At 38.8% G+C, this 27,566-nt stretch overlaps 2 protein-coding genes and 3 long non-coding RNA genes across 11 annotated transcripts in view; all 5 read right to left on the bottom strand.

Annotated features, from left to right (window-relative positions):
- The window catches only part of LOC130413431 (uncharacterized), a 58,463-nt gene extending 55,583 nt beyond the window's left edge, over positions 1–2,880 (bottom strand). The window contains exons 1-2 of the long non-coding RNA XR_008905487.1: positions 2,458–2,880; positions 1,645–1,845 (exon numbers count right to left, since the gene is read on the bottom strand). This is a non-coding gene — a long non-coding RNA (uncharacterized LOC130413431). The remainder of the gene's footprint in view (positions 1–1,644; positions 1,846–2,457) is intronic.
- Positions 2,881–3,657: 777 nt separating this feature from the next.
- Positions 3,658–10,924, bottom strand: LOC130413430 (protein shisa-2). Its single transcript, XM_056738654.1, has 2 exons — positions 9,596–10,924; positions 3,658–6,139 (listed from the first exon to the last, which is right to left on the bottom strand). The coding sequence occupies exons 1-2, from the start codon at positions 9,897–9,899 to the stop codon at positions 5,559–5,561; spliced, it is 885 nt and encodes a 294-aa protein (XP_056594632.1). The 5' UTR covers positions 9,900–10,924; the 3' UTR covers positions 3,658–5,558.
- A 477-nt stretch (positions 10,925–11,401) lies between these two features.
- Positions 11,402–15,369, bottom strand: LOC130413420 (uncharacterized). Its single transcript, XR_008905481.1, has 4 exons — positions 13,115–15,369; positions 12,555–13,038; positions 12,377–12,476; positions 11,402–12,290 (listed from the first exon to the last, which is right to left on the bottom strand). It is a non-coding gene; the product is annotated as an uncharacterized LOC130413420 (long non-coding RNA).
- Positions 15,370–15,544: 175 nt separating this feature from the next.
- Positions 15,545–23,104, bottom strand: LOC130413637 (uncharacterized). Of its 3 annotated transcripts, none has more exons than XM_056738994.1 (20): positions 22,379–22,838; positions 21,547–21,828; positions 21,335–21,429; positions 21,129–21,179; positions 20,647–21,025; positions 20,356–20,520; positions 20,101–20,189; positions 19,850–19,973; positions 19,655–19,749; positions 19,432–19,488; positions 18,934–19,312; positions 18,634–18,810; positions 18,389–18,477; positions 18,072–18,237; positions 17,820–17,914; positions 17,556–17,612; positions 17,058–17,436; positions 16,768–16,944; positions 16,556–16,644; positions 15,545–16,451 (listed from the first exon to the last, which is right to left on the bottom strand). In XM_056738994.1, exons 2-19 carry the CDS (start codon positions 21,821–21,823, stop codon positions 16,556–16,558), a joined length of 2,940 nt encoding a protein of 979 aa, XP_056594972.1. In that variant the 5' UTR covers positions 21,824–21,828; positions 22,379–22,838; the 3' UTR covers positions 15,545–16,451. The 3 variants fall into 3 exon arrangements, with proteins under 3 accessions (XP_056594972.1, XP_056594971.1, XP_056594970.1); XM_056738993.1 differs by having other exon boundaries at positions 22,493–22,838; XM_056738992.1 differs by having other exon boundaries at positions 15,546–16,451; positions 22,698–23,104.
- Positions 23,105–24,067: 963 nt separating this feature from the next.
- LOC130413418 (uncharacterized) lies at positions 24,068–27,438 on the bottom strand. 5 transcript variants are annotated; one of them, XR_008905477.1, is made up of 3 exons: positions 26,777–27,438; positions 24,959–25,862; positions 24,068–24,712 (listed from the first exon to the last, which is right to left on the bottom strand). It is a non-coding gene; the product is annotated as an uncharacterized LOC130413418 (long non-coding RNA). The 5 variants fall into 5 exon arrangements; XR_008905478.1 differs by having other exon boundaries at positions 24,068–25,164; positions 25,255–25,862; XR_008905479.1 differs by having other exon boundaries at positions 24,068–25,561; positions 25,733–25,862.
- Positions 27,439–27,566: the final 128 nt, after the last annotated feature.

The following is a 27,566-nucleotide window of genomic DNA, read 5'->3' as shown; positions in this document are numbered from 1 at the left end:
CGAACATAGTTTTCTTTATATATTTAATCATGATGGGAGAATTCTAAGTATCATTTAAAATCAGCTTTAACGAATTCCATTTCAGTTAATTACAGAAATCCAGCAGGATTTCAAAGGATTACTGAACTGTGAATGGCAGCTGAGGTGAGAAAGCTGTAAAGGACTCAACGACAGAGATTGTTTTGAAATTAACAAGCAAGAAAGGGAGTTTAGCATGATCAGGATTAAAAATACAGTTTTATAAAATGAAAGCAAACATTCACCAGGGAGCTTGAAAGTTTGGCTCACGCTTCGGCGAGGTTTGTTTGAAGTGCACTTCAGAGCCGAGTCAGTGTTACAGGTTAGGAAATGAGGTGGAGTATTTTCTTAAGAGTCAGTACAGGAAAGAAAGGAGTGGACCGACACATTTGGAGCGTGTGTAGGTCTTACCTTATTTAAACTGCACACTGTCCAAGGAACATAATATACATCATTGCTCAGTATGTTTGTGTGTATAGGTTTGGCATTACTTGCGATGTGCAAATGTTTGAAAATGATTTCACAAAATATGAAGAAACATGTGAAAAGTGATTTGTGAGGACATTTAAGGTCAAATGAGATTAGTTACCTGGTAAGAAATCAAATGTAGTCTGAGGTACGTGTGCATGTGTGCAATTTTCCTGACTAAACTAAATCTGATCAAAACACTTTTATGAATGATAAAAACAATAATTCTTTTTTTAAATGTTTAAAAATACAAAAAGATTTTTGTTAAAGCATCCGTAACACACACGGGGTTTCTGCCAATCTCAAATTAATCTTGAGTACCTATAGAGTAGTATTGCATACTTCGTATCTTCAAAGAGTATTTAGTTTGATCACATTTATATAAGATAGATACAGCTGCACTATTATTTCCGAAAGCATAGGCGCCTGCGGGGGGGGGGAGTGGTAGGCTGAACTAAAGCATGTGCGCACACATTGCCAACAAAACACAGACATCAGTTTCACTCACTGCATGCGGTTCATGTCCTCCATCTTTTAGTGCTGGGACGGCTCCATATATCAGTTTCAAACGATCTCCAAATCCAGCGTTATACAAACAAACACCTAAGCCTCGCGAACATGCTCTCTTTCTCCTGCACACAAGTGAAAGTGACGTCTGCGCATGCTCCTTCTCTGACGCATGGGCGTGCAGTGTGCTTTTCCGGGAGAATTGTCAGATAAGCGACTAAGAAAAATTGTTACGAAACAGTTTTATATGTTCGAAAAAACTTTCAGAAATCTGTACGATCGCTGGGGGAGTGTATCGAGCACAGAAATACTACGTCGTACACACAACTCGTTTTTGACAACTTGACCATGTTAGGAAATGAGCAGACAGCACGTTTAACATTGTAAAGAAGTCCGAGGGCATGACACACCGTTCCATCACCCCATTAAATTTGGTATATTTAAAACCAGCTATATAAAAAACAAAAGTCTATAGTACAACACCATTTAGTAACACGTGTGTGAAAGGTGGAAAAACTTTGTAAGACTGAACTGCCCATGTCAGCTCAATTGAACAACCTTGTGAATTATGAAAGTGACGACAATTTATTTTAAAATTGAGAATAATCACATGAGTTCATGTTAATGTGAGGGTGTGTGTAACCCAATAACCTCGGTCAGTCCCATGATCCCTCATTGCTAGGAAGTCCACACCCACATCTCTGTATCTGAGCCATCTCTGTCCAGCTCCACTGCGTCCAATATGGGGAATCCATTCCTGAAGCGTACCGTTCCACCTCAACAGCAGTCACATGGATCCATTTCAACTCCGTCCAAGGACTCCACGAACATTTCTGACTGCTTTCTCCCACTCTGAAGTTTCCACAGAAACATGCCAAGAAGAAAATTTTAAGAGGCAGACTTAAGTGCAATTATTGTGATTTTGTTTGCATATTACAGTGGCAGACTGACCCAGAGTCCATTGTGGGTGGAAAGTTTGACTTAAGAGGTGTGAGGTGTTAAGTGTGCGTTTCTGTGTGTATTTGTGAGTTTTTTTGTCAAATATCTTTATAAAGAATGTTGAGCAAAGTTACATTAAAACTATATGACAATTAACTGTCACGTATGAAGAAGATTGGACGCTGTTTAGTTATTTACAAATTGAACTAATGTGATTTCCTTTTACAGGCTGTTGACATTTCTCTCAGTACACTAACAGAGTCGTTTTAAATTGGGAGCACTTCATCTTTCATCAAGTTAAGAAATCTGACAAGTTTCCTTCATCTCAGTAATTGTGTGTTGACAGAGTTGCTGTAGCTAGCGTTAGCTATCATTCATCATTTAGTTATCAGAACATGTAAAAGCCAGAGTATTGCCTCTATTTCGTAGTCCACTGTGTTTCCTTTGGTTCGCCGCATTAAAAAAAATGCATTGGTGTATATTTGTACTAAGAAAGACATTTTAAAAACGAAGAAAAACATTTACCTGAGGAAGGCGCCGCGGTCGCGTCTAAAACGCGTGCACGTGCTGCCAGCAACGGCTTTTAAAGTGACAGTCTTGCTAATAATTAAGCGGTATGGATGTGTGAAATTTAGTTCTTGCTCAATGGGATTATCGTTAATTATTTTCTTCTTAATTTGATTTTTTATTATTTTATTTTCTCCCATATGAATTCGCCAAACTTTGCACTGCGATATTTGCATGTTATAAATAAAACACTAAAGCCCGGTTTCACGGACACGGTTTAACAGGACTATGCCTTAGTTGAATTAAGATATTTATGTCCATTTTATAAAAAATGCCTTAGAAAAATACATTACTGGTTTGCATCTTGAGACAAATCAATGGAACTTACTATGCAAGTTATATACAGTAAAGACCAACGTCATTTTAGTTCACTAAAATTAAAACTTTGAAAACGTTCCTGTTCATTGAAATCAAATATTGACCTACAACATTTACATTTATGCATTTGGCAGACGCTTTTATCCTACACATTTGTTTGTGCAATCTCCAGGGATCGAACCCCCGACCTTGCGTTGAAAACGCAATGCTCTTACCACTGCGACAGGAAAGTGTTTAAAAAAAACAAATGTTTCGAAACAAAATGAATGTTGCGTCAAAAATAAACTGAAGTTAGTTTAAAGCAGTGAAATAATTAAATTAAAAAACCTTAAATTAAACTAAAATAAAAGTTAAATAAACGTATATAGCAACATTAAAAATAAACCAATATATTATAAGATGAAAAAAGCATAAAACAAAATTGCTAACACTTTTGACTAAAATGAAATAAAGGCTAATTTAAATATTAATACAACTAAGATAAAAACTTTAATAACTCTTAAGACAGGTCACACATTCATTTTAGTCTGGGACTAACCTGAGTGAAACCGGGCCTAAGAGTTTATAAATGCACATTTCTCTATACACAAACCTTGGAGTATGAAAACGACACAAATTGTTGTGCACAAGGCCTCAGGTCTCAGTTACACCTTAAATGCTAAGAGTGATGAAAGTCTGAGCACTCAACCTGATCTGGAGTCAGCCACCATGTGTAACAGGAGCGCTCTGGTTTAATTTAGTCATAGCAGGGGTGCAAACAGGTCCTGCATGTCTTCATTTGAGACCGGCCCACATACTGCTGACAGCAGCGCTCAGCATCTCTTACAAACAACCCTGAACTTCACAGTTTCTAAAACATTTATTATAAACTTATAAATTTCACATGTAAAAGAAACATGGCACCCTGTTTTAAGGGGGAAAGTCACATTCAACCTCACATTCGGTTTTACCCCAGATTTATATCATACACAGAAATGGGTGTGTGACATGCATGTGAAGTTGCTCACTGACAGAGTTAAAACATCCTTGTCGAAACATATCATAATGTTAGATTATGTTACTCTTTCAAATCTGTAGTGAGTAGTTTTTTAAAAGCTTAAATATTTGTGTCTATCCCTGTTCAACATGCAGCTATAAACAAGCCATCTGTATGTTGCTTTTCCCCCAAAAGTGTAAACAGTGTAGCTCTTTGGCGCTATCAAAACATCACTGTTTGTTTGTGTATCCCGACCAGCCAGACACAGCAATATTGGTTCACCCAATGTCTTAAGTTTGGAGGGGAGGTGACCATCTGTTTTGTTATTTTGTGACACTTGTTGCATGAACATTTCAGTGGCACGAAACACGTCTCCGCTAATAACTTTCCATCGCATCCTTAACTCTAAAAAAAAAAAAAAAGATCTGGATCATTCTAATGGTGATGCATGCTTCATTTGTGGAACTCGAATTTCCATCCTCGCTAGACTGTCGCCTTTTTAAGGCGCTGAAAGAAACCCTCCAAATTGAAATGTCCTGGAACCCTCCACTACTTCTTGAGTGTACCTTATGCTAACAGAGGGAATGGTAGCACACACACATGTCTTTCACAAGGCAGAGACTTAGTGAAGGAGAACAGTTGGCAGACAGTTTTTAGTGCGTAATTGACTCTGCCGCTTTTAGAAGGTTACACAAAGAAACACAGTTGACTCCACTTTCACACACACCCATCCTTTTCCTAAACATGTTTCAAACACGGCTCTTTCATATTTGTGTATTTTCTCTTTAAGGCTTTTGAAAATGAGTTCAGTTCCACAGAAAGAGTTTCCCGGTATGCGAGTGTGTATGTGTGTGAGTGTGTTTCCGCCTGTGTTCACTTCATTACATTTTAAGCATTCGACGGGGAGCCAGAACTGCTTTTCCCATTAAAGCACCTGTGATTTCCATAACACACAACATCTACTACACTACACACATGTACTGCATCTCATAAAGCGACACACCTATACAATCACGCACAGAGCACACATGTTCACTTGGTTACACAATACTGCATATACACAAACGCTTCATTTACACCAGCACAAGCATTTACAGGCTCACACATTCATAGTGCATTACCATAAGCACGTCTCAAGGCACATTGCACATGCCCTGAAATATGTGTCCTTAATGTCACAGAAACAACAACTTATTTGTGTAGTAGTACAACACAATTGGGAAAGAATGCATGTGTATATTCAGCCTTTAAAGTGAAGGCAGTTTCACCAGTTCGCCTTAGCAGATAAATAAAGCTGGATGGATGGTATGTGTATTTGGTGTGCTGTCTGGGGACAGGGCTCCGAGCTCAGTATTTGGCTGATCCCAGAGCGCTCCCCCCCGGGTTTACTGAGGTGAACGTGGTGATGGTGAGGAGTCGGGGTGGCTGCGAGAATGTAGAGAGGATGGAGGTAAGGCTGTTAACTATTTATAGAGCTCGCTCTCGAGCTGATAGGACGGGTGGTGTGATTGCTGATGAGGAATTGGCTGTGTGGATTATTTGCACGTGCTCCTCACACTTTGTTTATTAAACATCATGTGTTTTCCGCATACTTTCGAAAAACACATTCCACCAACAGCAGGCATGACACTCCACTGCTCTGAACAGATCCATTGTTGTGTGTTTCTCTTGTGACTTCAATTTCAGCTGTTTTCCAACCGTTGCTCATTGTGGCTATTATGCTCCTGTGGTCAAGCATCCCATAATACTCGCACCATTAACCCACTCACATGGTTACTGGAGGGTATTTTTGTTCGCCAGTTATGCTGGAGACGCTGGCTACACTAGTCGGTGGTGGGAATGGCGACTGCAAGGGTCGGTAGCCCACCTGAGCGGGATCCAGGAAAGCCTGGGCATGAGAAACCGGGTGGGCAAAGCCAATGTATTGAGGATGTAAGTACTGCCCCTGGTGAGGAAGAATCTGAGTCGCTTGTTGGCAATTGAGTACGGAGAAGTTGGTGGGCATGTTGACGTAGACGCTGGCATCTGGGGGCAGGCAGCAAGAGGCCTGGGCACGTAGCATGGGGGCAGGTGCGGGGCGGTGCGCGGAGGGAGGAGCCGAGGAGCTGGAGGAGGTGGCGGTGCTTGACTGGCGGGAGGAGGAACCTCGTGATGTGCCTGTGCTGGCCATCATAGGGATCGTCTCTAGAACACGGGCACTGCTGGACCCACCTCCTGATCCGCTGCCTGAAGAAGGTTCATGTTTGGGGCGTAGACAGCGACAGCAGCACACTGCAACCACAGAGCCCACCAATACAAACGCCACAAAGACTGAGCCAACGATGAGGAAGGGAACATAGATGGGTACTGCAGAGAAGAAGGAAAATTAGAACATGATACAAAACATTGCTATGTCTCAATATGTAAAATAATAATAATTTCATGTTTGTTTCCAAGATATTTTATGAAGGTCGTGGAGTGTGGCATCTTAGTGTTTTTTTTTAGTGTTATTGGTGTCATTTATGTCTTGAAAACGGACATCACTTTTAAAATATCAATTGGGAATTTCCATAGCAATGGCCGCTAATAAAGTTAAGTAATACAAAGTAATCCAATCTTTGTCATGTAAAGTATTCATGCCATCCAGCTGTATTCAATGCAATTGATACTAGGAAAGCATAATATTACAATATGTGAATCTGACCCCCTAATGACAAAAATAAGGAACACTGCTGCTTGGCAACATGGTGGACTTTGGGGAGTTTGGTTTGTGTGTGGCCCTTAAGCATTGTTTCCACATCTCATTTAAAAGCACTTATTCGTTTCAAATTCCAGACTGCATCCAACGCACCTGTGCCTCCGAGGCCGTAAGAAAGACGAGCATATCAGCGCTGTGACTTGAGCTCATTGTGACTTTCACACCTTTACGAAGAAACAATCAGGTCGTTTGTAGCCTGAAGCATTCCTGAACCTTGTTGTTGAATTAAAAAAAATATGGCATGAAAGAAATTGATATGTGTGCAGTGGTACTGAGGCTCAAGTATTTGATGTGAATGTATTTATATCTTTAAAAGAGCACTCACAGGATTAGGAGAAAGAAGGAATGAAAGACGAGATGTTGCCCCAGCGGCTTGTCCCCAGGGGACCGGAGCCCCTCATTAACACTTATTAACACAGTTTTGATCTGTTTTAATCCGCTGCCACCAGTGGTGACCTCTCTGTCCTTTCTGCTTGATTGTTTGATGTAGATAACCCCCTAAAAAACATCCATTATAAAAGTGACCTTTATAGGTTATTAAGACTTCTAATCACCTGAGGGAAGTTTTCAGGATTTCCCTTTGTAGTGTCTGATCAGATCACCAGCTGAATCACGTCATCCATAACAACCATGTAATATCACTTTTGATTTTACTACAGGAGCTAAACAGAGCCTTAAAATACTGTTATTTCATGATAACATTATTAAATCAAGGACATGATCGCTCAAGTAAAAATGTCAGGGGAGTCATTTTAACAGGAGCTCTTTTATGCTTAGTTGTTACAGTAACAGTGGGATTTTTCAGTAAATGACCAGACTTTTGGCAAGCTTTGCCTCAATGCTTTGGGGATCAGTAGTTGTATTCACAGTTACAAAGGGGGATGGAAAAAACAATAGTCTGTTATAATACAGGTTATTTTAACTGAATGTGTGATATCAATTTTCCTGATAATTCAAAATTTTTGGACGTTTTAATGTCTAATAAGATCGAATGTTTTTGGGACCTTTAAGTGTGTGCGTGTGGCCTTGTTTTTATATCCCAGTGGGGACTTACCTAACCTGAATGCACAGCCACTCATGGGGACTCGTGTCACCAAAATTGAGGTCCCCATGGGCAGAAAACTTAAAAATCGTACAGAACAAATTTTTTTGAAAATGTTAAAAGTTTAGGGGATAAAATATACAACTTGTACGGTATAAAAATAATGACCTATGTACTGTCCCCACGGAGATAAAAAAGAGACGTGTCTGTGTGTAGAGACCACTCTACAAACTGAAATTATTTTGAGTCTTTATGAATTTGCATATGTCTAAACCAGTAAAACCTTTCTTCCAAATTCAGGACAAACAGGTGAAAATAATTATTGAGGGGCAATATTTGCAGATCTTGAAAATAAGTTCATATTCCTGTTTTAACACTGTGAATTTACATGTATTTTAGGATTAGTTCGATAACGAATATATGATGAACTACGCCAGATTTCAGTGTCTGTGCATTCTCTCAGTATTTCACCTTGCTGTTGGGTGACTTCACGTCATTCATAAGCTTTGTTTCTGTTGAAATTCAATAGTCGCTGGGCTGGAACCACAATACATGCAGAAATGCTGTTAAAAGACAAAACTGGAGTGGTCTCTTACTGTACTAAAAACAATGTAAATCTATAAACCTATTTTGGGCATTTGTTTTTATATAACATATACTTGTTAAACAACGCATAGATCTAGTAAATGTAACAGCAACACTAAAGTTCACTGTTAATGCAGAATGATAGCAAGTGTTGCCAGTGCAGACCCCTCTTGTGTCCTTAAAAGGTTTGGGCCCCTTCAACATTACTTCACACCTGTTGCATTATTGTTCAAGTGGAGCCAAGTCTTCAACAGCCAGACAGACTCGGTCAAACTCAAAGGCCACATACCGTAACAAACTACAGTTTCCTTTTGCTTTATGCGTGTTTAAAAAGTTTCCTTTCAATGTTTCCTTTTCATTTTGGTTATAGAACGATGTTACAATTACAACGTTCAAAGAGAGCATTCTTTCATTTTTTTTAGAAAACCTACTTGAACAGCAAAGCTGTGGTAAATATATGTGAATACAAGTTTAATATGTAATGATAGGGAAAAAGTCTATACAAAAATATAATTTTACAGTTCAAGTTATGAAGAAGTAGGTGTCTTAACTAAGGACAAAATCTTATTGAAAGTTTTTTGTCTTTCCTAAATACACCGGAAATTACGCCTGGTGCAAGGTTATACTTTTGAACAAGGCTGTCACCACATCACACTGTAGATCCGGTTAAATCTGAACTTGATCCTCGTGGGGAACCGGACGACTGGGTTCCGCACGCAGACATACAAACTGCGCGCGTGCGTGACTGCTATCCGTAGCTATTTATAACCGAGCGCAGTACAATTTAACATTTGTGAGTGAATGGCCGGTGAGTTGCCAATTTGGATGCCAATTTAACTGCAGCTGTCAAAACCTGCACAGCCATGACATTTAACCCTTAATACTGCCTCTTAAAAATAAAACACAATTAGGGCAAGCGTTTGTGTAACCTCAGTCGGACACACGAAACTCAAAACCAAACTTTTTATTAAATGGGATTTTAAGCGCAAAACGCCCGAGGAACATAACTTGCGCATATATACATTACTGCGCGCGCTGTTTCTCCAAAAGTTATTGAATTAAACAATTTAAACTTTTAGCCGCTGTAAAATTAAATTAACGTAACACAGTCATTCTATAGCCTAAGTAATTCCCTAATTTAATTCAGACAGAGGAAGTGTAATGACCTGGAAGATATTTTTTATTTGGTGTAGTTTTATTTAGCGTATTATTATCAGTGTGTTTGAACACACGACCTTTGTGTTGCTAATGATATTTCAATTGAGCTTGTACAGCAAATAAAAGACACTCGTGTAACTTATACAATGCCAAAGTAGCGGGTTTGATCCCAGGGGATACATACTTAGAAACTAAAACGTAAAGGATAATGCATTGTAAGTCGCTTTGGATAAAAGGCAAAGCGTGTGCCAAATGCGTAAATGTAATACTGTTGTCTCACCCGCGCCTGAGTTTTTGTTGTCCTTTTCTCCGGTGTTGGTATCTTGTGCCTGCTTATCATTATCACATGTTCCCTGGTCCAGTCGGGCTTCTGTGCTGGAGCAGCAGTACCGGAGGTCGCATTTCCCGCAGCAGATGATGGTTCCTGCGCTGTCGTAGCGCTCCGGGCACTGAAAGCCGTCTCGCCAGGCGGCCTGAGAGTCGTGGAAACCGTGACAATATTCCCCACTCGCTTTCACGTTAATGATAGTTAAAAGAGTCAACACCACCGCGACGGCCATCGGGAATCCCGTGCATCCCCGCATGCTCTCTCGCGCGCTTCAGACACAACCTGTGTTACAAAAGTACCTACTTTCTGTTTGCTTTAGATCTGAGTGATCGAATCCGTAAATGTAACTAAGAAAACGGGGAGAGATGGCAAAAAGGATCCAAGCTAACGACTTGAAAAATGTCATTGGACAGAGAAATTCCCAAGTTAATTCAATAGATCAGAATGGCTCCTGTCAAGTATCCGCTTTTCGTCGCCAAATTTCCAGTAGCTGTGTCTCAGGCTTAGTCAAATTAAGACATATTAAAACTCATGAAGGCCATATGAGGTGCGCGTTGCTGCAAACAAATCATAGGTTTACAAAAGCCCATATTCCCGTGAGAAACCTCCAGGACAAACTTTGCATCAATCCAACTCTAAACGGATTTCCTCCACTGCGGAAGAATGGCTGCCCATGTCGCCAGAAAATACACTTCTCAAATATCTTCCCTGGAGATATGAAGAAACCAACACTGACTTGATTAATAATCCAAACACTCGATCCCGGAATGTGTTTTTTTCCACGAAATTTATTTCTTATCATTCAGATAAGTTTTCAAATTCCACATGAGTCCAGTGACTTTTTAGTAAAAGTTTTAGGAAGACTAGTTAACACCTGGTTTCCAAATAGTGTAGACATACGCTGTCAATACATCACCGGTCCGTAGTTAGGATTCTGCATTAATAGACTGAGAGTGATCCGCTGACAACCCTCCTTCATCCTTCGGGTAGCAGCCCACCCGTCCGCCAGCGCATGCGCGCTTTGGCACTCTGGTTCCTAAAATCTCCGCCAGTTGCACAGGACAAACAAGTGTCATTGTGTGTCTGCGGGACGTTTCAGAGGCTGCTTCTGTGCGACGGGTGTTTAGTGCTGTCCGTGGGGATCCCCGAGGACAAAAGGCACGAAACCATGTATTGTGATGCGTTTAGTTCGCCAGTGGTGCACCTCCATTAGAGACCTCAATTACGCCTAAAAGATCCGTTGTTTGAATGATGGGACACTTTGACTAAAAGTATTTACAAAAGAACTAGTCATCGCTAAATAAAAAAACACTTTTACGCATTATCTTTTTACTATAATCAGGCACTTACCATTTTCTTTACACAAATCTATTAAAGTACTTGGCTGCAAGATCCACATAAAGTTGTTTTGTAGTGCGTATTGGTTTGTCTATAGAACGAGTCGACAACGCGCTCTGCTGGTCAGATTGGAGAAAGTTTTTGCGTGTGAAAAGATAGTTGACAAAACCTAAGGAATTGACGACACTGCGCAATAACAGGTCATTTACATTTTATTTTATTACCAGGACTCAGTGGACGTTAATTTTCCTAACGGAAAAAACGACTGCTAACATTTTCAAGTTTCAGATAAAATAAGTAATAAAGTGATACGTTTTCGTTAGGAAGATCTAAGTTGTGAGATCTAACCAATTTGTTTAGCAAGAATGTTGGTAAGAATCTGCTTGTTTTAACAGTTTACTTAGCCAACATATACTGTATCAGCACATAATGTGTTCCAGTTATAAATCATAATGATTTCAATTTACATGTTTACTGAAATAGTTAACAAACGTTAGAATAAACATGCCGTATGTTTTGTCCAACAGTATATTTTGTTTCTATAGGTGACATGTGCATCTGTCAATGTGAGATGTCTTTAGTGTGGATATGGTCCGGGTAAAAGACCTACAACATATTTTGAAGAATGTTAGACCGGCCCTCATTGACTTCCATTGTGTCACAAAATCACTCAACTTTTTCTCAAAATATCTTTTTATGTATTCCACAGAAGAAAGAAATCCATACAGGTTTTCAGCGCCTTTCTGTGTGTTTCTGAGAAAAGTAAAAACAAAATTTTTTGGTTTGAGGATGAAGCACTTCTTTGAGCTTGCTTTAAGCAGGCAATCACCAGAGAACCATAGAGACACTCCCTGGACCAATGACATATCTTGTTGACAAGTTGTCTAAGGGCTCAATTTGGTTGTCTTTTTTTAAGCGATGAATGAATTGGACAATGAAGAATACTATCCATATTGAACATCTTCAAATTCAATTCACTTCATGATGTAATTCCTTGTTTTCAGAAAAATAAATAAACGCAGGACACAGTCCTTTCCATGTGGCTCAAAATATCCGGACCCAGAGCCCCCTCGAAGATCACATAGAACCAGACATCAATAAGACCACGCGGGTAAGAAACCCACTCGCTATCTATCTGAAAATAATCACTCTGTATCTTGCTTTACTCTCAATTTTGAAGGAGATGGTGGTCTAGTGGGTTAAACCACCGAAATGGTAAATCAAAGGTTGCTGGTTCGATCCCAGCAGCCACCACCAGTGTGTCCTTGAGCAAGACACTTTACTCCATGTTGTTCCAGGGGGATTGTCCCTGTAATAAGTGCACTGTAAGTCGCTTTGGATAAAAGCGTCTGCCAAATGACTAAATGTAAATGTATTTCATATGTCATTACTCACCGTAACTACACCGAAGATTAACATCATCATCACAACTCCAGCCATGATCATAGAAGCACAAACAGATCTCATAAACTAACACATCCACCTGACGTTGTATCTATCACAACAATTCAAATATCACCCTCAGCTTACGAGGCAACATCACATGACAAACAGCATAAAATGGGGAACTCACTGTTACAAAAACTCTTTGTGTTGTGACGTTGATATGCCATAGGGAAGTAGCACCTCACTCTTAAAAAAACCCCAAAAACAAGTACCTTTAAAAAAAGTATATTTTTTTAGCAAAAGTGTAAATTTTAAATTTTGATCATAAAAATAAGTAAATTTTAAAATTGTAAACAACTTAAAGGTCCAGTGTATGTATGAACTTTGCATCTAGTGGTGATGTTGACCCTTTCCTCATCCTTTCAAAACACTACGTTGGCTGACACAGAACAATGTCGTCATGTTTTTGCTTTGATGGCGATAATATTTTTTATGAGATGCGTTTTGCACAGCAGTTTGTCCATTAATGGCTACTGTAGAAACAACATGGTGACTTGTGGACCCGTGGTGTATGTAGATAGAAGTAGCTCATTCTAAGATAATAAACATAACTTTTTACTATGTATACTCATCACTTTGTCACGTAGACACTCATCTGAGATTCAACGGGGCTGAAATACAAGAATACAATACATTACAAAGAGAAGAACAAAATAGCAATGACAAGAAGAGATAGAGTCACGTTACTGTAGTGAAGTTGAATCCACTCCTCTGGGCTCTTTCAAACACAGTGAATGTGTATCCGGTGCCAGGAGAGAGAGATGACGCTGTGTCACCGTCACACAATCTTGAATCCATTTGAATCGATCCGCTGTCATACTCCATGACTGCATCTCAATATATAGGCGTAGTTGCTATTGTCATTGTACCATTGCAAAGTAAACTCTGTCTCTGATCGCGCCACGAAAACATTCTGCACGTTATGGACTATGAGATAATGAAGTCCACGAGAAACCAGAAAATATCTAGATTACATATTTAACAGAAGCCCTGAAAGTTTATGCCAGTTGGTGGCAAACATCATCAGAGCTGCAAAGCAAAAATGCCATCAAAACCTGTTCAGAAATTCAAACATTTGTTATCAAGGCTTCAACTTGACCTGAAATATAGAGAAAAAGGACATCATGAAGTACATCTTAATTTGTGAATGAACAATTATAATAAATAAACATTTGATTTTATTTTTTATTCATAACTCATAGTCGATTCTCCAACTCACGTGTTTCGGTCTGACAATCAGACAATTTTAGAAGACACAAGATCAGACCTCTGCCCATTATCAGTCAAATGCACGAAGGGGCGATTCACATTTTGCGTCTAAAACCGCGCGGAAAAAGCAAACCGTACAGCTTTGTCATGCAGTGCGGCATTCTGAAAAGTTGAACTATTTTCATCTTCACTGCTTAAACTTCCTGTGTGGATCACCACCCTGTTTACTCTTTCACCATCTCGTCATTAAAAGAAAAAAGTTCCCCAAAGACCAGTTATTACAGCAATCAGTGTTTGTACTGTTTTACTGCAGGTGGCGCTTTTACACACCTTTGGGAAACAGTACAGAATCCCAGAACGTATATGTTTTAGCAGTTTTTAATGATTGTTGTGTAATCTGGGCTGAATCTTTGACAATTTTTTTTAATTATCTCAGCTGTTTGATCAAAATGAGGCATTTTTGAAGAAACCTACCCACATCTATGGAGTGATAAAAAAACGAACCAATGAAGAGGAAGATATACGGTTTCTTTTGTTTAAAAGCTGAGACTCTGTTCTTTCATTGGACATATTGTTTGTCCATATAATCTTTACAGAAAATGTACTGTGAGCCATTAAAGTTTGGTGAAAATGTTAAAAAACGCTGGCATAGGCTGGCAACATTTTAATACTGTATGATGTTACCTAAACAATCAATGACAGTTTTTATGTTTAGTCATAGTTGTTTAAGGGTTTCTTGTTTGTCATGAGTCAATAGACTGTCCACTGATCTGCAAAACAATCACCCAGGTCCTCCACAATCTTTGCTTTTTCAGCATTTCTGGATATTTGACTCATGTCCAGCAGGTACGATGTTGATTCCTCTTTTCACATTGAGGACAATCAAGAGACTCATACATAGATATTTGTAATAAACTACAGCTTCTGTCAAGAGAACGAGCCTTACAGATAAATATCACATTAAGATAACGTGGCTTAAAGAACGACCATGGAAAACCATATTAAATACATTTGTTAATCACTGAAATCAAATCAACACGATAACAAAAACGTTTTATGTTCTCAGCTGCCTTGAGCCGGTATGCGGTGCCCTCATAGTTCTAATGGGGAAATCAGGCTAAAATGATTAATGCTTAACGTAAGATTTATCCTTGAGGAATCGTTGTTTTGACTGAACCAAGAGTTTATTACAAGTAAGGTTTGACAGAATGTTGTGTTTTCCTTGTCGTTGTTTAGGCATTTAATGCGTGTTAGAAAGTCCCTATTATCAGACTCTGTTCATCTCGTCGCAGACAAGTTTACAAGCCACTTTTCCTGCGTTTTTTTAATCTTGTATTTTGCCCCTTATGAACAGCAACGTTTGCCACACAATAAGAACCGATTTAGGCAACTATAAACAACGCAAAATAAGGCATTTTGAGATTGTGCGATTCCTTTGTAGAGCAGAAAATACTTCATGGCCACCATCTGTACTTCGCGATACTTAAACGCAGTAACGTGACATGTGCAAATACCCTATCCTGCATTGAGAAGGACAGCCTATCTCATTAACTTACAGACACAGAAATACATACAAATAAATGGTACAAAGTTAATATTTTTGACAGTATTTATTTATCTATTTATTTATTTATTTTTGCCTGAATTGATATTTAATTATAAATGTCTGTGTTTATTTACTTATGTATGCATGCATTTATTCATATTTTTTTTTATTCTTGGTAATTTGTTGTCTTGCCTTTCTCACTCCAAGTCTTTGATAACCATTAATAAACCACTTATAAATGATTATAAACACAATTAATAGTAGATTGATGTGGTTAGGATTTTTTTTAAATGTGCCTGGAAAAAAATATGATCAATAATAATAATAAGTAAAGGCCGCACTGTTTTTATTTTTCCAAGTGAACAATCTGTTCTGATCATGTGCGTTTCATCTGCCTTAAATTAAATCATATCAGCGATGTCGACACAATTACTGTATTAAGTCTAAATGAATGCTTGACAAGCTTGAGTTTGAACAATTTCGTATGACAATAAACAATTGATCAAGTCTAACCAATAAATTATATTTTTTGCCTTTATTGGACAGACAGTAATTTTTGGAGAGCACATGAAGCGTAGTGGCTGAGAGAGGGGGTGGGGTCGGGAAAGGACCACGAGCCGGGAGTCTGACTCGGGTCGCCCGGATGCACCGGCGCCATATGTCAGAACACGAAGCGCTCCACCATCGGCTCTGACCCAAGTCTAACCCTCTTTAACTGGAGCCAAAACGTTTCTGTACTGCACGTACACAGTAGTGAAGTATTGAAATGACTTGAGAAATGAAAACGTTGTTTTCACGTGGGTAAACTGAGTGTTTGCTGGCTTCATTTCACCACGGATTCCTTTGTGAACAAGGCACAGCCTGACGCTGGATTTGCGCAGACTAGATAAAACAGCAGTTCTATCTTATGCGAACAAAAATATTTTTATGTTGCACCACGATTACTTTTTTTTAGATATCGCTTGATATCTCTAGCGTTACGTGTCTAGCTTCAATGTAAAACCTTCTTATTCAAACTAGTCCTAGGTTTTTTGAACGATAGGTTCAGAGAAAGAGAAATACCAGCTACACTCAGAGAGATGACAAGTAGATTTTCTTGAGCCCTGCTCTGGAGCAGAAGTTGCTATGGTTATTTACATTGGAACCACAACTTGAGGTTATCAGGCAACTTACCAACTTAACGGTGTGCCGCATGACAAACTTTGGAATACACCCCTATTGGTCCTAACACCTGACGTTCCATTCACTACATTACTATAGCACGCTGATCTGAAATAAACAAAACACAAGTTTTATGACAGTGACAAGTATGCTTGGTACAAAGAGTATAAACCACAGCTGAAACAGATGCAAAGAAAGCTAAAACACAGTACCTAAAACCACTTGTGCTCAAAGATCTCTTCCAGCTGGATCCGCTCTTCTGGATTCTTCTGCATACATGCTTGAATGAAATCGCAGCATTCTGTGCAAACAAAAAAGTAATTTGATGTCATACCTGCTCTGACTGATTCTAAACAACTTTTATATTAATACTAGTTATCTGTGTGGTATATTTCAGAATTAGTGGGTCTGATGAAGATCTTACCTTTAGTCAAACTGTCTTTGTGCCAGATCTTCTTATTGATCCGGTCCTGGTCATTACAGTCGGGATATTTCCCGCAAACCAAAGTGAACAACACTACACCCAGTGAGTACACCGTTGCTGGCTTGCCGTGGTACTTCCCCGTGTCGAAGAATTCGGGGCAAGTGTAGAGCCTTGTGCCTAAAGAAAAGCGTGCAAAAAATGTGACATCTGAAAAGTTGGCTGAGGCACTATCTGCAAATATCATTTTAGTATTTAAACTCCTGTTCATAAACAAAAGTGATAAAACATACCTTTATACTCTGTGTAAGCCGAGTTTTTAAATAGATCGCCGCATCCGAAGTCGATCAGTTTGATCTCCATCGTGTTCGGGTTAATAAGGAGGTTATCCATTTTTATGTCCCGATGGAGAACCCCCCGCATGCAGCAGATTTGAGCGGCTTCTATCGCTTGCCACAAGATAAGTTGTGCTTGGTCTTCGGTGACGCACCCTCTGTTGCGGTTCAGAAAAGCGCTCAAGTCCTCACAGGGAGAAGGGCGCTCCAGGACCATTACATAGCGGTCCAGACGGTCCTCCCAGTCAAGAAACTGGACGATCGAAGGTACATATTTTCCCTCACAGGCCAGCATTTGAAGATAGACCTCTCGAGGAAGGACTTCAGGATAACCCGGCTAGAAGATAGACATTTTTTATCAAACAAGGATCTAGCGCAGTCTTGACCAACCTTAGGTTTGTGTACTAAAAAATCTTTGACAATGTTTTCAGCTGAATAATAACACAAGATACTTACGATGTTGATATAATCCTGGATTACATCTTCAGTCTTCATGACTATTTTCACTGCCACCTGATCAACAAAACAAAACATGGATTTGATTAATCATTCATCCTGAACACAACTTTACTTTAATACATTTACAACATTAAAGAGCATGTTTGGTCAGGTTCGAATGGATCAAAGTACTAACGTCGATGAGATTAGACACATTACAGTTTGATAATATCAATAGTGAGAGATTTAAAAATGAGGACAAGATCGAAAACAAAATCGAACCTTCAAGCCATCCTGCACACGCGTTCCCTCAAAGACTTTTCCGAAGCCGCCTTCGCCCAGCATTGGGCCGATCTCGTACTGGCAGCAATTGATTTCTGTTAAAAGATAAATGCAGCAACCATGAATCACCAAACGCAAGCAATATTTATTTACCCAAAACTATTCAACAATATTTGTAAAATATATTGTTGTCGTTAAAAAAAGATTATTTCCGTTTTATAAATTGTGTTGTGATTATGAAAGTAAACTCACCCTGAATGCTCACACCAGGATTCTCAGCACCCTCCTGCTTCTCTTTAGACTGACCGTTTGAAGTGCCAATGATTAAAATGTCATATCCGGCATCATCTGGATACCTAATGACATTATCGCCTGCAGAGTGGACGGGAGACTGGAGGCCATCTTTAGTATATTTGTCCTGAAACGAACAATAATATAGGTGGTGTATTGTGTAAAATAAGTATGTGATAGTCATATACTGACTCGCCAACTTTCAGATTTCACAATAAGCCAAGAACTTAATCAAAACCCTTTTTTGTTGGGTGTCAGGCGCATAAACAGCTCAGTACCTGAAACCACTCGTGGTAACGGATCATTTCAAGACGAATACGTTCATCCGGATTCTTCTGCAGACAATCCTCAACCAACCGGCAGCATTCTGTTCAGAAAGACAAAAGACGATTATCATCCCGAACCGTGAGTTCATCTGAATATCACAGCTCCAATCATTCATCATCTTATTCAATTATTTTAAGAAAGCACTCGTTCTGTTGTCTATCATTCAGAACAAAAGTTGGTCTGATGAGGATCTCACCTATAGTCAAGCCATCTTTGCACCACCTCCTCTCATCGATCTGGTCCAGGTCATCAATGCGAGGGAATTTCCCGCAGAGCATGACAAATAACAGCACCCCGAGCGAGTACACCGTCGCTGGCTTTGCATAGTACTCGCCCTTTACGAAGAACTCAGGGCCTAAGTAGACGTCTGTGCCTGAGGAGAACAGATTAGTGTGCAATAAATGTGATGTCTCAAAAGTGAGCAGAGGCATTATCTGCAAATTTCATCTAGTGTTTATGTAAATGCCTGTTTATAAAGGAAAGTGATAAAACATACCCATAAAATCTGTGTAAGCCGAGTTTTTAAACAGAGCGCCACATCCGAAGTCGATCAGCTTGACCTCCCTCGTGTTCGGGTTAATGAGGAGGTTTTCCACTTTTATGTCTCGATGGAAGACCCCCCGCATGCAGCAGATTTCAGCAGCTTCTGTCGCTTGCTTCAAGATAACCTGCGCCGTATTCTCGTCGAGTCTGCCTCCTGCGTGGTTCATGAATCTCAACACATCCTCACAGGGAGAAGGGCGCTCGAGGACCATGACATAATGGTCCAGACGGTCCTCCCAGTCCAGAAACTGGATGATCGAAGGAATATATGTTCCCTCACAGGCCAGCATTTGAAGACCAACCTCTCGAGGAAGGAGTACAGGATAACCCGGCTAGAAGAAACACATTTTTTTTTATCAAACAAGGATTTAGCACAGTCTTAAACAAACTTCCGTTTGTGTTCTTAAACAATGAAGTTGTTTTTAATTGAATGACAACATAAGCTACTTACGATGTCGATGTAATCATTGATTACAAACTCGTTCTTCCAGACAATTTTCACTGCCACCTGATCAACGGAACAAAAAATGGATTTGCGTAAACATTCATCCTGAACACAACTCCACTATCATACATTTACAACATTTAAAAGGACATATGATACATTAAGGTATGGAAAAAAATAGGGCGAGATATCAAAAAAAGATGAAGACAAGACAGAAAAAAACTAAAACCTTCAAGCCATCCTGCACACGGGTTCCCTCATAGACTTTTCCAAAGCCGCCTTCCCCCAGCATTTGGCCGATCTCATACTGGTTGAGATTTATTTCTGTTAAAAGATAAATGCAGCAGACATGAATTATCAAACATAAGCAATACTTACCTTTTAAAAATGTTAAATCGTGCTGGGATTGTGAAAGTAAACTCACCCTGAATGTCCACAACGGGATTGTTTTCCTCCAACTCCACTTTAGACATCCATTCTCGATACAGAATGAGATCCTCGTTTTCAGAGCGGACGGGAGTCTGGAGGCCGTCAACAGGATCTTTGACCTGAAATGAACAATAATAAAAGTGGTGTTGTGTACAAATATATGATATTGACATATGTTGACTTTCAGATGACAGAATAAACCAACAACTAAAATCAAAACCCATTTGTTTGCTAGGTGCTCCATACCTGGAACCACTTGTGTTTAAAGATATTTTTCAGACGAATACGTCTATCTGGATCCTCCTGGAGACAGTCTTCCAACAAACTGCAGCATTCTGTTCAGAAAAATGGAAGAGGCGATTATTACCTTAAACCGTGAGTTTATCTGAATGTCACTTTAAACGTCACACCTGCTCTCATTCATCATCTTATTCAATTATTTTATCAAATCGTTATTTTTTCTATCATTCAGAACTACAGTTGGTATGATGAAGATCTCACCTTCCGTCAAGCCTTCTTTAGACCAGATCGAGTTCCTGTCATTGCAGTCGGGGAATTTCCCACACAACATTGCAAACAACAGCACCCCGAGCGAATACACCGTCGCCGGCTTTCCATAGTATTCGCCCGTTCGGAAGAACTCAGGGCAGAAATAATCTCTCGTTCCTAAAGAAAACAGATTCATGTCACCGTTTACATTGCCACAGCATTTCATAGCTACTAAAAGTGAGCCTAGCACTGAATCTGAATGATGTCATCTTATTTATACAAACGGCCATGTGTCTGACATACCTGTAAAAGTCTTGTAGGCAGACTTATGAAGCAGCTCGCCGCACCCAAAGTTGTCAAGTTTGAGGTCCAGGGTGTCTGCTTTTATGAAGAAGTTCTTCAGCTTGATATCCCGATGGAAGACGCCCCGCTTGCAGCACATGTGGGCAGCCCAGGTTGCCTGCCACATGATCTGCTTGGCTGACGACTCATCGAGCTCTCCCCCTTTACTGGCGAGAAACTCATCCAAACCCTCGCAGGGAGAAGGGCGCTCCAGCACCATGATGAGGCGGTCTGGAAACTCCTGCCAGTCCACAAGCTGCAGAATCTCATGAACGACGTCTCCCTGACAGGCGAGTAGGTGAAGACCCACCTGACGTGGAAGGGGTGCAGGATAACCCGGCTGGAAGACAGACAAATTTCAATTTTGGAAAAACTCAAGACAATATGTGAATGTTAAAAGTGAGGAAGATGTTTTCAGTTGAAGAGGAACAGGTACTACTTACGATGAAGATATAATCCACCCGCTCCATGGTGTTGATGTATTTCACTAGCACCTGATCAACAAAAGAAAGATATGATTTACAGTCAAGTCGTGCAGTAAATAGTGGACATAAAATACATTGAGAAGATTTTTAAAGGATAGAGTGAGATATTAAACAGATGAAAAACTTTTTTCTGAGTATTTACCGCAAGTAAATAAAAAACAAACCTTCAAGTCATCCTGCACACGGGTTCCTTCATAGACAGATACTAAACTGTCTACCGCCAGCAGTTCACCGACCTCATACACGCTGGAGTTGATCTCTATTAAAAGAGATCCATAAATGTAGTCAACATTAAAACCATTTTAACGATATTTCTTCCAATTACATACGAGCAAAAGTGTGAATGTGTATGTTGGGATTTTGGAAGTAAACTCACCCTGAAAGATCACACCAGAGATCTCCTCGTCTTCCAGCTTCTCTTCAGACTGACCGACTGATTGAGATTGCTGGACTTCTGCACCCCCGTCTGCCTCATTTGGGCCTGGATTTTGAACATCACCGCTGTTCAAATCCAACCCAAATTGCATTTGGGAGTTAGAAAAGACTGGATTCTCCATATCTGTGAGTGGATCCTGACTGGTGAGGATCTCCGGGTCACCGTTGAGAGTTTCCGGATTTTCCAGGATCTCTGGAATGACACCCTGTCCGGACATCTCATCTGTAGAGGGGAACGAGTTCAAACACAATCAAATTATGAGACTATTTATGGAATGAGGAACACGTACATTAATAATCAATCCTTTTGATTGCAGGATATTGAAAAGCGACAGGAGAGTTTCACAGTACAGATTTCACTCCGATTCTCAACAAAAGTGTCATGGTTCAGGGTGAGGCGAGGACAGAGGACCCAGACGCAGACAGCGGGTTAACAAGACATTTAACAATAAATACAAAAGTGGAAAACAAAAACCCACAAGGGGGTAAAACAACACAACAAAAAGTGTGCTACAGGAATAAAAGACTCACTACACTAAACAAGACTAACTATAACATTTACATAAACATACACTAACTATTAAAAACTAAATAACAGAAAATAACGGAGACGAAAAGGCCGGAAACACAGAGGAGACTCAGAGAGACTGACAACATCCAGACTTCAAAAATGAATTCATTTTATCCAGTGAATTAAAAGATTTACGTTATATATCTGATCATTAGTTATTAAACATTAAAGTTTGATTGAAATATTGTGAAGAAGTTCACACATCTTTAAGATGATAACCTTCATAAACTATTGATTTGCGGTCATAATCCTTCATAACACTTTTCATGTTCAAAAGTTTAGGGTCACTTGTGTATGCTTAGGTGTTGTAACTTACACAAAAATATATATTTGTGCAAACATATTATACATTGGGTTTTGCGCATTGTGTGACATGGAGCAAATCATGCTTGAAGTATCCAGACGTAGATTGACAGAAACTCATTGAATGTTTTTAAGCATCTCACAGAAAGATGTTAACAAGTGATCTGGACCATAAACATTTCAAGGGAAGGTAAACAAAGTAATGACATATTATTGACCTTCGGCTGCCACAGAGACCAACGTTACATCAGTAACAGGAGGTCTCTCCTCATCCACAGTCGTTCTCCACGTCCAGAATAAGTCGACTTCCTCGTCTTCTGCTTCACAACTCTCATCTCGATCTTTGTTTGATCCCAAAGACCAAAATAAATCTTTTTCTGCACTTGCACGATTCGCCGGCGAATTATTTCTAACATGACTTGCACTCGGTGGAATAGCTCTCCACGTCCAAAATAATTCACCCTCATCTCTTTCCCAATCAGTCGATGGTGTACATTGTTCGTACACACCGCTCCGATGCACAACTCCTTTACCAAATCTCTGCCCCATATTCACTGTTTGCAAAGAGAACTTCGTCGACCGTTTGAGAGCGCGAATAGCAAAGAATGCTGAAAGCAAAACATGTTAAAGCAACAAGACTAAAAACCGGGGGGGGGGGGGGGGGTGCGGGGGAATTCTAAAATGAATAAGAACACCGATTAGCCAATCAGAGTCAAGGGCCACAAATGACAGTTTTATATTCATAAATATACACTGAGATAAGGTGTATCCATGACAACATTGTTTCAATAAGACGTCAAAACATACGGTGGTCCACTGGTGCACAACAAAACGAGATGTATTATTTTACCAAAAATTAGTTCACAATACAACACTGAGGGTAATTATTACACATTTAAAATTTGAGCTTTGTCAATATCTTGAAAGATGTGCATCATGTGTTTCTTTAGACCTTTTATGTATTTATTTTTTATGTATAAAGTGTTGTTTGTTGCTGAATACCCCTGTGTATAGTTTTCATGATATTTTTATCTTTTATGCTTTGTTGCTTTCATTTTTGTATTTGTTTCATGTATGTTGTTGTCAAGTAAGCATCAATAAAACTAAATGAGGACGATGACATGACAGCTATAGTCACAGGAATTGATGGTGCATTGTCTGCTTTTGGTGATCTTATGAAAGATTAAAAATCCTTAAAAAATGAAACCGTTTTCAACTGTTAAAGTGTCAGGTTTAGCTGTTTCATATGATACTGTTTTATATAATGACATTAATACTGCTAATCTTTATTAGTGACTGTTGTTTGATACAAGCAGTCAGAAGCTTTGTTACAAGTTAGATTAAATATACTCTTGAATATGCAGTAAAAAAGTCATAATTTTTAGTTAAAGAAATTAAGTCCAGTTCAGAATTTAACCTGAGAGTGAAATGCACTTCAGGCAGCACTTATTCTTTAATATGCTTTTATCAAAGAGTAACTGTACTCCTTACAGTGTAAGTCAGAAAACTAAAACAGTGCTTCACTTCGACCTTTGTTTACAGTAAAATGCAGCAGTGGATAGCACTTTATTAAACATGGTACAATATGTTACTTTTATACCTGAAATAACAGCTTTATTTTATTAGAATTGAACATGCCATATACTGTGCAAAAGACTTGCTATTTATGACATGTACTTTGTAAAACTGCTTTTCACAGACATTTGTAGTACATTTTCTTAGTTTTATGATAAATGTCTTGTTCCTGTTATTCTTCAAAAAATCATTAAACTCATGAAAAACCTGGTGTAAAGTCATAACACAAAGCACAGAGTAATGTCTGGGCATTGCTCAGCGAGATCTTCCTCTTCCTACATACCGACTGTTATATTTTCATAGAACATTCCTTCTGTAAAGTATTTTCATAGTACATGCCTATTGTATAGTATTTTCCTAATATTGTATTCTGTATTTATTCACACTGTATATCCTGCACTTGCTAATTGCACTTCTGGTTAGACCTAAACTACACTTTGTTACACTGTACTTGTATATGTGTAAAGACAATAAAGTTGAATCTAATCTAATCTCTGTCGCCCTCCGAAGAAAAGGGATCCGTCGCAAATGTTGATGTTCTTGTAAAACAAGACTCCACATCTTGTACATATCTGCAACAACAGAGGGCTGTGGAAGGAATTCCTCTGAAATCTTTGCTGGACACCCACCTTTAGCCAAGATGTTTGATAACCTTTTCCTACAATAGGAGCACGATAATTAATCAATGTATTAACAGATAGAAAAGTATTAAAAAATTATACAGAACAGCCAACTCGTGCATAAAACGGCTGTGATGTCAATCATAGAAAGGACCTACCAAATCTGTGATGCTTGACAATAGTGCAGTTATAAACAACTAAATGATGTGAAGTCATGAAGTCAGTTTACATTGTTACAAAAAAGAAAAGAAAATAGCCTGTCATTCATGCATGTTTAGAAATACCTGCAATCATATGTTCATTCCATGACTGCACAGTTCGTTCAATCCCAATTTTGGAAACCTGACAGGTGAGATTGGATACACAAAATTTAGTTGTGTTGTCCTCCATGCTGATGATCTCTTGGTCCTGAAGTTGCATCAGTGGTTCTTTCACGGGATAGTTGACTCTGTTGTTTATTTCTGGCCAATTACGCTCAACTTTTGAGGTTCTGTGGATATGGTATCATAATATTTTACAGTATTGTGCAAAGAAATAATGGACTTCGGGTAATGTTTTTAAAACAGTAGGAAAAACTTACCTTTGATGATTTTGTTCGGACATAGTCAGGGAGTGAAAATTGTTAGTCTGTGACATCTAAAAAGTGCAGTGTTGTGATTACTAAGGTCTAGAATAGAGATACATTGCTGTAAGACTGAAACAACAACAAAAAACATGTTAATGTATGTACCTGTAAACTTTCTGATAGTCTGTTAACTTTTTTTTAACAGGCATGGTGTTATAAGCCACTATTTGGCTGCTGAAGCCATCTATTGCAACAACATGCGTCACTCCAACCATCACCGGCATTTCATTTTGGTCCAAGTGTAGTTTATGTCCCATGTATTCTGCAGAGTAGGGGACTGGATTCAGATTGCGTACACCCTAAAAGTAACAGCACTGCCTGTGCATTTCACTCAAGAATAATTAATAATAATAATATTTAATTAATACAGTGTGAAAGGATCAGACATATCAAATTACTCAGTTAAAATCCTTAAAGACAGGGTAATGCAAACCTTGTGTCGCAATTCATGATTTGATTGATGAACCTGTCGTGGCTCTTTTTCATACTCGTACTTCACCTGAATGTATGCCTTTTGATGACAGGTAACCCGTCATAAATGTGAGCCCATATGTTGGCCCCACCTGTTGAACAAAGAAAAAAATATTGCTTTTGTTTCTACAATATAAATAACTAGTATGTATTATAGATCCCCATGAGGAAAAAAAGCTTATAAATCATACAGAATGTTTTTTTTAAAATGCATTAAGTTTGTAAATCTGTAATGGGTAGATTTAATGTAAATTAACAAAATACAGTGTGAACAGTAAAAACTGAGATTATATGTCATGTCTCGCTAATTTGCTTAATCTAATGCATTAACAGATTTGATAAGAAATAACGGATTATGTTGTCTTGCATTTCTTGTGCTCTGTGGAAAAGACAAAATATCGATACTCAAAACTATGAGCAACAATGCAGTGATTGCTAGTGGCATAACAGTGTAATGACATAAGAATACACAAGCTTTCATCAGTAATATCAATATACTGATATATATATATATATATATATATATGTGAAGAGTTTGGTTCCAAAACACTATAAATCCATTTTGATTAATTTGGGTAAAAATGTGTTTTCTTTACAAAGAAAGTGGCAAGATGATATCCACTATTTTCTGTTACATAGCTTTACAAAGCATCTTAAGGTTCTGTTAGCATAAAACAATTCAAATCCAGATTTTGTTTTAAAAGATTTATTATAAAAACTCATATTCTTCCCCAAAATGCAATACACCCATTCTTTTAAAAATGCATTAAGTCCATTGAACCAATATAGACGTTATTTTTCATAATGAAACTGTTGAAAATACACAACAAAGTTGATCCACATGACTGTCTCTGAACTCAATAGTACAAAACTAATCTTACATTAGGCACTGGACTAAAAATACATTCAATCACTCATCGATTCCTAAATGAATTCATCTTTTTAATGCTATAAATTAGTGCCTCCCCTTCTTAATCTCCTCACGTAAATAATTAGACTTCAGTACCTTACGTTTCTTCCCCACCGCAGAAACCAGCACAGGTTCATCGATGACGTCAAAGTTATTCATGTCTTTTGTTTGTTTGTTTTGTTGAACACAAAGTCGATCAGGGAACCGATAATGCCGAACGTGTTCAGATCGCCGCCATTACTGTTTCCAAAGCCCGGAATGGTGCGCTGTGATTGGTTGAGTGGATCAATTGCATCCTGCAGAGAAGTGAGACTGGCGGTTTGTAAAGAAAGGGAGAAAACACGGCGGATATCGCATTTTGCGTAAAAATACAAGTTGACTTTTCAGTACCGACCTGATATAATATGATTTTGGCGAAAACTATTTTTTTTAATCTCTTTTATCGCGTTTTGGAAAGAGGCTGAATACAGCTTCTTATTCGCAGCTGACGCATCCGTTCCACCTTAAAATACAAGAAGCATCCGCGTTTATGGTTTCTTATTCACGCTTAGTTTAGCTTAGCCCAGTCTCGCTCTTCTCCTACTTACGTTCTATTTATACGCCTATTTTTGGATAAGTGAGCAGGAATATTTTCATAAGTCATATGATCGATATTTATCATGTTGAGGATCACAGCGTGGCCTGCTATAGATGCCATTGGCCGCGTCTTTGCTCCCCCTGCCGTTGACCTCTGCAAATGCTAATTACAAAGGTTTATATCCTGCTTTTAAAAAGTAGCTTTTTACGATTTTATTTATTAAATTTTTCACAATTTAAATGCATAAATTCCTTCTTTTTAAAATAGATATTATCTATCATTTTATGACGGAAATTATCACTAAAAAAA

The sequence above is a fragment of the Triplophysa dalaica genome, chromosome 23 (assembly GCF_015846415.1).
Source record: "Triplophysa dalaica isolate WHDGS20190420 chromosome 23, ASM1584641v1, whole genome shotgun sequence".
NCBI lineage: Eukaryota > Metazoa > Chordata > Actinopteri > Cypriniformes > Nemacheilidae > Triplophysa > Triplophysa dalaica.
Note: the sequence above shows the minus strand (reverse complement) of the source record. Positions and strands in the feature narration are given on the sequence as shown.

Excerpts from the sequence above, each read along its gene's own strand:
- LOC130413637 (XM_056738992.1), bottom strand. The coding sequence starts at position 23,028 with ATGGGGCAGAGATTTGGTAAAGGAGTTGTGCATCGGAGCGGTGTGTAC. Across the intron at positions 18,238-18,388 it reads GTTACCACGAGTGGTTTCAG|GACAAATATACTAAAGATGG; the intron begins GTACTGAGCTGT and ends TGTTCGTTTCAG. Across the intron at positions 16,645-16,767 it reads CAAAGACAGTTTGACTAAAG|AATGCTGCGATTTCATTCAA; the intron begins GTAAGATCTTCA and ends TTGTTTGCACAG.
- LOC130413430 (XM_056738654.1), bottom strand. The coding sequence starts at position 9,899 with ATGCGGGGATGCACGGGATTCCCGATGGCCGTCGCGGTGGTGTTGACT. Across the intron at positions 6,140-9,595 it reads CAACAAAAACTCAGGCGCGG|TACCCATCTATGTTCCCTTC; the intron begins GTGAGACAACAG and ends TCTTCTCTGCAG.